At 43.4% G+C, this 10,748-nt stretch overlaps 1 protein-coding gene across 2 annotated transcripts in view; it reads right to left on the bottom strand.

Annotated features, from left to right (window-relative positions):
• Positions 1-7,013: 7,013 nt before the first annotated feature.
• Positions 7,014-10,748, bottom strand: part of mon2 (MON2 homolog, regulator of endosome-to-Golgi trafficking) — a 28,455-nt gene continuing 24,720 nt past the window's right edge. For both annotated transcript variants that reach the window (XM_052060789.1, XM_052060788.1), the window contains 5 exons: positions 9,289-9,349; positions 9,086-9,209; positions 8,298-8,505; positions 7,915-7,997; positions 7,014-7,590 (listed from right to left, as the gene is read on the bottom strand). In XM_052060789.1, coding sequence (XP_051916749.1) covers positions 7,427-7,590; positions 7,915-7,997; positions 8,298-8,505; positions 9,086-9,209; positions 9,289-9,349 — 640 coding nt within the window. In that variant the 3' untranslated portion in view covers positions 7,014-7,426. The remainder of the gene's footprint in view (positions 7,591-7,914; positions 7,998-8,297; positions 8,506-9,085; positions 9,210-9,288; positions 9,350-10,748) is intronic.

Raw genomic sequence — 10,748 nt, 5'->3', positions numbered from 1 at the left:
TTTTAACCCGAAAAAAATAACCATGTATAATATGGCGTTTTTAGCTGAAACAAACGACCATGTATAGTAAGGCGATTTTCGACGAAAAAACGACCATGTATAGTAAGGTGTTTTGAGCCGAATAAAACAACCATTTTTAGTATGGCGTTTTTCAACAAAAAAAAAAACACCATATATAGTAAGGCGATTTTCGACGAAAAAATGAACATATAAGGCATTTTGAGCCGAAAAAAACGACCATGTATAGTAAGGCGATTTTCGACGAAAAAAACCTACCATGTATATAGTATGGCGATTTTCGACGAAAAAAACACCATGTATAGTAAGGCGTTTTGAGCCGAATAAAACGACCATGTTTAGTAAGCCGTTTTTCGACGGAAAAAACCACCATGTATTGTAAGGCGTTTTAACCCTAAAAAAACAACCTTGCATAGTAAAGCGTTTTTAAGTCAAGTCAAGTATTTATAGAGCACTTTCAAACAGCCATCGCTGCATACAAAGTGCTGTACATGGAGCGATTTAACATACAGAATAAACAGTAAGACGAAATGGTAATAAAGGCGGTAGAAAGCACCAAGCGGTAAAATCATGCTGAGTCGAACGTACATACACATACATATACGTACACACAAAATCGCCTTACTATGTACAGTACATGGTTGTTGTTTTTTTTCAGCTAAAAACGCCTTACTATACACGTTTTTTTTTTCGTCAAAAATCCCCTTCCTATATATATGGTCGTTTTTTTCGGCTCAAAACGCCTCACTATACATGGCCGTTTTTTCCCCGGCTAAAATCGCGTTAAAATAAATACATGGTAGTTTTTTTTCGTCGAAAATCGCCTTACTATACATGGTCTTTTTTTTTCTTGCAAAAAACGCCTTACATGGCCGTTTTTTTTTACGGGTTAAAATTCCTTACTATACATGGTCGTTTTTTGTGGGGCTAAAAACGCCTTACTATATTCTGCCAACTCTCTGGCCACATTGTCACAGACCAAACTGTTTTCGAAAATAAGAACTCACTTTGCAATCAGCCTCAGCACTATAAAACCCATACAGGTGTCAAACTCAGGTCCTGGAGGGCCGCTGTCCTGCACGTTTTCCAAGACTCCCTGTTGCAACACACCTGACTCAAATGAACAGGTTCAATGTCAGGCTTCCGCAGAGCTTGCGGATGAACTGATCAATTGAATCAGGTGTGTTGCAACAGGGAGACTTGGAAAACGTGCAGGACGGCGGCCCTATGCCAGATATGGTTCCGTGAATCTGTGACATGAAGTCAAGCGAGTGTAGTGTCGGCGTCCCTAATCAAGTGGGCAGGACGATGGCGCGCCATCTGGTCGCCGCACACCGCGTCCACCTCCGGTCACGTCAGTGCTGATCGGGCACGACGCGCCTTCTCTCCTCTCATCCGCATGCGTGTGTGCCAGATCGGATGCAGCTGATGACGCGTCATCCCCCAACCCCGTGGGCGGCCTCTTGCTTCCAAGGTCACAGCAAGGGAGCGATGAAGTGAGAGTGACTTTGATTTACAAGTTCAGGTGACGAGCCGCCACTTGATCAGTTTTATTGATATTTTTTGTGCTTTGTATTACGAGCCAAAAATTCAAGCTCAAGAAAAATCTTTTTTTTTTTTTACATGAAAGTCATTTAGGATCATCGTTTGGTGGTTAAAAGAAACTGTTTTGCATGCCTTGAAATTATTATTTTTAATATTGCATTTTGGCCCCAAGCTTTTGCACCCCCCGCCCGCAACCGTTTACTAATTGTGACCCCTGAGGATGCAGACAAAACAAAATATGTGATGGGATGCTGGCTAAATGCTTGGGAACCTCAGCAGTTTCTCACTGTTGCACCATTTGAAGTGAATCCGTTCCAAGGCAAAACATTCTGAACGTCAGCATGACCAACTGGGGTAGAAACGCGAAAGTCTTGATCCATTTGGAAGTACAGTTCACAATTTGACATTTTGCGGCAGTGCGTGCCACATTAGATCTGGCGATTTTTGTGGCTTATTGTAGTCAGGAGCAGTGACAGTATTTAAATCTTCAGTGATTTATTCATGTTTACCATGGTGTGAGAGGCAAGTCAAATGCTATTTTGTTGCTTCATTTTCATATAATTTCAAACTATTTTGTTGCTTCATTTTCATATAATTTCAAATTTCCACTTGTATGACCCTGCAACTGATTCCTAACGACAAATTTGGACGTTGACATTGAGAGCTTCCCACTGGACCTAAAGTGCACGTTGCAAACACCTTGTGCGTTTGCCTATTGATGCCACAAGATGGTAGCAAAAACACAAAGCTACAGCCAACTCAAGGAAGCTCCTCCCCTCAGGTGAAATAACACAAAGCGATTGCACTTCACTAAAACATCAGCATTCAGCTAGCAGACTGTGTCTATTTTTAAGAATTGTTCACTAAGTGACCAATGTTGTTTGTCTTGTGACGTTCGCTACCACAATTCGTGCTTGGAAAAAAAAATGTGAGTGCAAAAAAATAAAAATTGTCAAGTGACAGCTTACCTGTACGTCAAAACTTTCCTTTACAGTCAAATGTGAGAGTCAAGCAAGGCGAGGACCCTTGTTTTGTTTTTTTTTAAAAATCAGCCGCAAATTTGCGGTATCGGCACGGACGCATCGCGGCCCTCGCAGGAGTGTGAAACATTCCACATCAATCTTACAGGAAGGTCAACCGCGCCATCAGTCTGGAGCGAGCGGCGGCGCGCTTTCATTTGAGGGAGTGGGAAGCTCTCAGCATCCATTCGGCGGCGCCCGCGGGGTTGTCAGATGCTAGCGGCGCGGCAGCGCATTCCGACGCACGACCTCCGTCGGGTCGGCTGACCTCGAGTGAGGACGCGGCGTCATGCGCTTCGCTCGGCCAAGCGCTAAAGCGAAGGCGCTCCAGATTTAGCATAATAATCTGATTATTGCGCCAACAGATGCGCGCATGCTACGTCTGGCGGTCTGCCCTCGCTTGACTCCGGGGAGAGCAAGAGAGGTTGTTTGAGGAATCGCTACGTGTTTTTTTTAATGGCACTCGGTTGTTGCAAATATTGAAAATCTTGCCTCTGCGATTTTTAAGGTCCGCTCACTTTGTCTTATCGTTGAAACAAACACAAGCAATAAATTAGCATGGACTCCGATAAACAATGACGTTTTATATCTCTTATAAATTAGATTTCAGAAGTATGATTTAATAAGAAAGAGGTTATCGACTTGGAGCCTTTCACTTACTCAACACATTGACTTTCATTTCTCATTTATTTTGTTTTGAGCAAAACATTTCATATGTACAAGAGGTCAATGAGTGCACATGCATTCGTATACAAAAAGGAGCAAATGTACAGAAGTCATAAGACTTGCCGTCTGTAAGGAGTTAACGACGACACGAGCTTCAAGAAATTCTACCGAACAAAGCGTCGTGGAAACAAGTCAGTAAATCGCAAATCAGGTCACAAAATAACGCAAGCAAATCTGTGGCTTGATCACTTCAACTTTTCTTGCTTTGTGAAACCGTGACATGAAAAAATATGGAATGCACATCTTAAGCAATCAAGTTATATAAACACTACATACATTTACAGATATGAACATACAAGAATGAAGCAGTTTGGCATATATTTGCTCCAGCCTCTGCCTCCACCGCCCACACCCAAAAAAAAAAAAAAAAAGGAATTAAAGCATTATGTGCATCATGATTAGTTCCCCGACTTGGCCACTTGACCGCAGCATAATACAGTCGTTCAAATACAAACGAAGACGACTTGATCTGTAGTCATGGGTAAAGTATATGACTGAGTATTGTTATAGTCTGTGTTGCACCACCTTTTGTGTTCAAATCTCCACCCCTTAAAGCTTTAGAACGTCACCCAAGAAATGCTACTACGTAGCCAGACCGGATAGCTTGGCGTTTCCCATTATGTGCTAGCATTTAGCTTCTGTTGCAGTGTCGTTACGTTTCAATAGACATGTCATTCTTTTTGTTAGTTAACGTCAACTAGGAGGTGCTCGTTACCCCCCTTTTTTTGGATGACATCACAATGCCAAATTGATGCTTGGTGGCATGAGCTGTCTCAGTCACCATACAACTCGTGTCTCAAATGTTGGCCGAATAAAAATAAAATAAATAAGTCGGCCAACTCACATTAGCAGGCACCAGTGACTTTAAACACAGAGGCCTAGTATATTACTGTACGTTAATGTTGGTCATGATGGCAGTACTTGGAGAGCAAAGTATTGTAGTTTCTTTTGAGGTGGTGACACAAACATGACACCGGATTAATCGATAGCAAAGGTGTCAAACTCAAGGCCTTGGGCCAGATCCGGCCCGCCACGTCGTTTCATGTGACCCGCAAAAGCAAAATCATGCGTGTCAACTTGCATGATCCTTGCTAAAATCTGTACCAAAATGCCAAATTGCCATGTAAAATAAAGAATGACATTTCGTAATGATTTGTTCGCCCGTTTACATTCATTTGAACTATAATTGAACAAACTATGATGGTTGAGTGATTTCAAAATGAGCAATCTATTCATTTGTTGTGTACGAGTAATAATGCAACGAGGCACATTTTTTTTTGGTGTGGTTTCACTGTCATAACGGCCCTCCGAGGGAAGACTCCAGAGTGACCCGCCATAAAAATGAGGTTGACACCCCTGATCTATAGGCACCAGAGTTGAGAGCACTACAAAAACATCTAAGTTGACTGTAGACAGGGAGATGTTGAACAAGTGAGGCACAACATGGACGAAAGGAGGAGAAGCAGAGGTCTACTCAGGCAGCAGATGTATCGTGGGATACCTTTGTGGGCAGCCGGAGCCACGTCACTCGTCTCCACATAGCAACAGCGCCGTTGACCTACAAGCCTTCTGCCACGCTACACACCGTGGCGTGGTGCGTCGATTACACACACCCCACTCTACCCCACCCCCTGACGTACAGCACTATTTATTGTGTGTTGAATTTACAACACGAGCCACCATTTTAGGGCCTTACATTTTTTTGAGAAGCAAACACGGAAGTAATCATTTTCCCCACGACTTTATTTCGTCAAACGTGAGACACGGTGCGATTTCACACGAAAATAAAAAAAAAGGCTTAAAAGTCGTTTAGGATTCAAGTGAAGTACGACGACGGTACGGAATTGATTTAGCAAACGACAAGTGTACATTTTGGATATGTCGTTACCTGGGGACGGCGTCAAAAGGCGGCTTCTTTCCCGGTGGGGAGCGCGAGGCTAGCACTGGCAAGGCAGTAGCTTGCGCAGTCATCTCCATAGGGGGCACAGTCACAACCCAAACAACAGCACAAACTACTACCTCAGCCAGTACGCGGCCAACAACAGGCGACACAAAAACAAAAGAGAAGATGCGTGGAGTAAGCAGGGCGTGAAAACGTCGTCAAAGTGGACAAAAGAAACGCGCCGGACTCCAATTCGTCCTTCCGCGGCGATAGTGCGCGCCTGTGGGGCTTTCAAGCTCGTGCTTGGACTTGAAATAAAAGAGCGAAGCCCCGCCCACGCAAGGCTACTCAGCCAGCCCCCGCAAAGCTGCTCACCCCGCCCCCCTCCGTCCACCTCGTATGACCCGCGCCTCAGGTTGCGCGCGCAGCCATGCCGAAGTGGGTTGATAGTTGGAACACATAAATAGACAGATGGACGAATACATGCATGAAAAGATGGCTGAATAAATAAACTATTGTAAATAGGGAGCAAGATGCACTGATGGATGGACAGGTGGCTAGATGGATAGTCGGGGGCACACAATAAAAAAAAAGAGGGTTCTTATTTTCCAGAAGCGGGCAAACCTTGAGGATGATCGTACAACGAACAATCTTATTCATAAAATCGCATATGCTTAAATTCTGCGTGGTGGATTTAAAAACTGCCCACAAAATATAATATGCTCTTTTATTGTGTCGAGAGGCTCTTCCAACAGTCAGCTATTATGAACCGAGGGGAACATTTATGTTTAGAAACTCGAAAACCAGAACAAATGTGAAACAGAGCTGCAGCCCAGTAAAAGGAAACAACCCGTGGCACAACTTTGGTTGTGAATTGAAGCGAGCTCACTTAAGATGTTCAAAAACAAGGGTATAAATACTTCTTAAAAATGTGGCATAGTTATCTTAAGATTGCAAAATTCTGGACCCCACCAAAAAATTGGTCATGTATGGATCTATAACATGTATGGAGCAATTTAGATAGGTGCACATGTATGTACAGTGTATTATATGGGCAATGTGTGCATAATTGTGTAACTACAGAATGTGTACGCATGTACATAATCGTGACAGCTCGCTAGATGGATGAAGATGTCAGACAATTGATAGTTAGATGGGCTGATGGATAGGAAATATAAGGATGGATACATGATTGGATAAATGAAGATGTAGGGACATATTTACTGATGGGAGGATGGATGTATAGATAGATATGGATGATTACTGACAAATGGATGACTGATAAGTGGACGGACGGACACAATGACGGATAGATGATGACACTTAGAGACCGATGGATAGAAAACGGATGATAGGTGGGTGGACAAATGGAGAGACGGGTGTATGTAAAGGCCGAGGGATAGCTCGAACAACAGATGGACAGATCAGACAGTTTGAGAGAAAAGACATAAGGATGATCATGGAGAAGGCTGGACAGATAAATATGTAGGTAGAAAGACACATTTAGTCGATGGATGGAGATGGACAGATGAATATGGAGGTAGAAAGATAGTGAAGTCGATGGATGGATGCATGGATGATAGATTAAAAAGATGGAGAGAAATTGCGCATCTTTTTTTCTGGTCACTGGCAACTTGTTGCTAGGCAGATTTCATCAGGTTCAGGCATCACTGGCAACTGACCCACTGGCCAATTAAGATTTCCTTTTGATACTCCTAAGAATTATACAGCAATATTGTTCAATTTATTTTTGGTTTCAGGGGCTTCTCTTTACAGTCCTTCCGTCAAAACACGAGGCAGAAAGAGAGAGCCAGGCACGCTGATTGTAGAACTGTCAAATTTATTTTCAGTACGTACGGCCGTCCCTTCACAGATGGCTGGCTAAAGATGACAATGGAATGTTGCAGCTCAGATTTATTTCCTTGCATAAAATCGTCAACGTTGCAAAACAAAACGTGTTCCTTTTCAGACCAACAAGGCCCCATTTTTTCTCCCCTCCTTTCCTCTAAACCTCACGCTCTACGTCGCGTGCGGGTCAGTCTGTTTATGAGAATGGAGGGGAGAATACTGGGACAGCCAATGACCAATCGCCTACTTTGGCCTCTCAGGTCACTTGGGGTCGCCTCATGTCACCGTGGATGTGGCCCGACTGGAGTTCATGTGTGTGTTTGTGTACTTATAAAGCACCTGGATCAAGAAGACACATTCAAGATTTCTTTATCATTAAAAAAAAAAGTCACGAGTCTCCATTGTGGACTCTTGAGATGGGGGGCTGCATGAAGTCCTTAAAGGGCCCCAGGGCTTCCTTCAAGGCCGAGCTGACCTCCGAGGAGGAGCATGTGATGCACTCCACTAGAGTGGGGTACAAGGCAATCACCTGAGCCCACGTGTTGTCGTCCACTGTGGAAAGAGAAGGAGGAAAAAAAAACACACACACAAATTAATAGTGAAGGAAAGCAATCTCAGAAGTCATCCCCACAGGCATGTGGAAATGAGTTTCGCCATCAAACATCTCGAAGGACATCTCAAGAACACAATATGGAAAAGTGTCTCAAATTAATCTGCTAAAATGTACACACACAAAAAAAATAGGGGGTTGCGGGGGCTGCTGTTATTGACCTTGATGATAAAGTCATTTGACAGATTGGTCCCAATTGTGTTTTTGACACATTTAATTGAAAGGGAAAAAAAAAGTGAACCAGGCATTGAAGAGCTTTTCCACACCGTTTTCGGGCTGGGTTTTCTTCAGCGAGTCCATTAAAGTACTGATGGCCTTCAGGACAAAGATAATTTCGGTCACTTGTTGCCTGAGAAGAAAGAAAGCAAAGGAATTATTACTACAAAAGTCCAGTACACAAGAGGTTGTGCAATTTTCTAATTTGATCACATTTTTGGTGAAGCTGGTTTGTAGAAGAATGTTAAAAAAATAGCCACATTACATGACTTGTGAACGTAAAGCCTCTGTTTTTAAAAAATAAGAATGCGTGTTAACATTGTTTTAATGTCAACAGTGTTTTTTTTTTTTTTTAAAAGCCCCCCTGATTGCTCCATAAATGAATTTGGTAGCGTGAGGGAGGTTGTCTGGGTGGGGCCTTGCGTGCGTGTACCTGGGCAGGGGGCAACGCCCACTCAAGCGCTCGTCCTCGACGTAGCGCTGCAGGACATCCTGGGACCTTTTGAGGAGAACGGAGAGCGCCATGCGCGAAATGAAGCCCTCCTGCGGCGTGGACGCCTTGTTGCTGAAGGAAAACTGCAGCAAGGTCTCAAAGCACACCTTGGAAAACTCCTCCCTCATGCGAACGTCAATCTCGGCTTCTGTGCGATTCATTCAAAAAAAGTTTTTGTGGCTTTAGTAGTTTAAAATGTGTTCGCTCCTCGCACAACCAACATGTTGACTAAGTAGTCATATATGTGGCCACGTGTCGTTTTCATAACCATCATATCCGATTTGTATTCCCTAATTCAAGCACCCACCTCAAAAACACAAATAGCAGCGTATTAAAACAAAACAATTTCATGCTATTTTATACATTTGTTAAATGAATCCAAAAGACAATTGAGCTGAGCAAGTTGGCGTGGCCTTTGACAAACGTAGTTCCAAAAAGGGAGCGCTTGCTTTCACACGATGTTTAAAAAATATGACCTCTGAAGTTGATACAAGCTAATAATGTTGAGCAGAATTTTTTTCAAAGCTTGTTTGGTATCAGGAGAAATACAACAAATTCCAGAAGGGGGGGGGCAAAACTTGTCGTGTATGTCATTGTCACTTTCTAAGCATAGGGGAAAAATAGATCCAAATCAGAAATCAAGTTCCGGCATTCATGGAAAAAAAAAATCTCGATTCCAAGTCCATCTCAGTCTAAAAATGGCCGTTGACATCAAGTGTCCATCTTACCTGTGAATGAAGGCGACTGTGAGTGAATGGAGCCTTTGTTGAGCATGGCCATGATCTGACCCACAAAGTCTTTGGGGATGAAACTGGCGAAAGGTAAAATCTCCGTGCTGATCAGCTGGACCACCTGATCGTCGCGGCAACAACAGACGGCGTCACAAAGACCAGGCATTCACGAGTCATGTATTTGGTATTTATTGACCCACCTCCACATCGATGGCTTCATTCTTCTGAAATTCCTGAATGGATAAGTTATCGGGAGGGGAGCTGTAAAGCAGACGAACGTGATGAGTACTGGACTGAAAAAAAAAAAACGGATGAACGCTAGGACCACAAAAAGGGACCATTTTTGTAAATAGTCTGTGAACATCTGCCTCGCACTATCAAGCTTGAGAGCACCATTTGCTCGCATAGATTTCTTTTTTTTTTTTAACCTTCTCCTCTCAGTTATTTGCTAAACGAATAATCAATCACAATTTGGGTGCTCGGGCAAAAAGCAATAAAAGCAGGACTTGAGCGCCCTCTTGTTGTTGTCATTGAACTAGGCTGAAGTGAGTTCAGGAACTTGCAAAGCGCTTCGACAAGATTGCGTCGGATCTTGGTGCCAGGAAGCTATGCCGAAGTGAGTTGAGGAGTTTCATTTGGACCAAAACGGTGCTCTAATGCAAAGTTATGAAGCCTTTTTAGAGGGCGCGTCCATGATTCACCGATTTTTGCCATTCGTGCAAAGCAATATTTAAAAATAAGAGTACCGCCTTGCCTATATTTTCTTTTAATTAGCGAATCACCGCCGAATCGAACGGTACCACTCGAAGGAAACGTGGCTTGAAAGTTGCTTTCCGATACTGGATCGCGCAGCAATGAGCCACTTTACTTTGTTACAGTTGGCCCGCGTATTTATTTAGTTTGGAGCTGGGGCTGCCTTTACGAGAGTCGTTTCATGTTTTGCCGCTGAGAGCATTGCTGGAAGAAAGCCTCTTGGAACACAGATGCACTTTGCCGCTGCTGCTGCTGCAGTTTGACGGCCTCCCTCTTTTATGCCTCGTTGTACACGTCTCGTTTTTTGCAGGCACGGCGAGTGAAAAGCACGCCACGCGGCACCGACATGAAATGGGTAGAAGGGTGTCGCGCTGCTGCCAGTGTGGCCTTTTGGAAAAAGTGGTTGTCACGTGCTGGGCTGGCAAAAGGGCAGCAACTTGGTACGCCAGTGCAAAAAAAACAAATACAAACAACCCCCCACCCCACCCCCCAAGAGCTAGAGGTGAGACGTGTCAAGATGCCCTGCCACTGATGTATGTGCACTACTTCGAAGATAATTTTGACATGGTGGCTGAATGATTGAACCTCCAAAATTTTGCCGCTTGTTTTGAAGAGCGAAAAGTAGTGCCAACTCACAGACAAATTCAAAGCCAGACGACTGAATTGAGAAAAAATAAATAAAACGCTTTATGTAAAAAGAACTGCGTTACAATAAGTAGGGTGTTAAATAGTTTCACTGATGAACGCTTTATTTATTTATTTATTTATTTTGCCGCAAGCAACTGATGTATTGATTTGGTGTGGCTTTGCCATTTTATCGAAATTAACGACAATCTGATCTACATACCGAAAGATTGAATGGCCCAAAATGTTCCTCGGCTGCCTTAAGGGTAAAAAAAAAAAATAA

The sequence above is a fragment of the Hippocampus zosterae genome, chromosome 3 (genome assembly GCF_025434085.1).
Source record: "Hippocampus zosterae strain Florida chromosome 3, ASM2543408v3, whole genome shotgun sequence".
NCBI classification, from domain to species: domain Eukaryota; kingdom Metazoa; phylum Chordata; class Actinopteri; order Syngnathiformes; family Syngnathidae; genus Hippocampus; species Hippocampus zosterae.
This window is presented reverse-complemented; position numbering and strand designations above follow the sequence as displayed.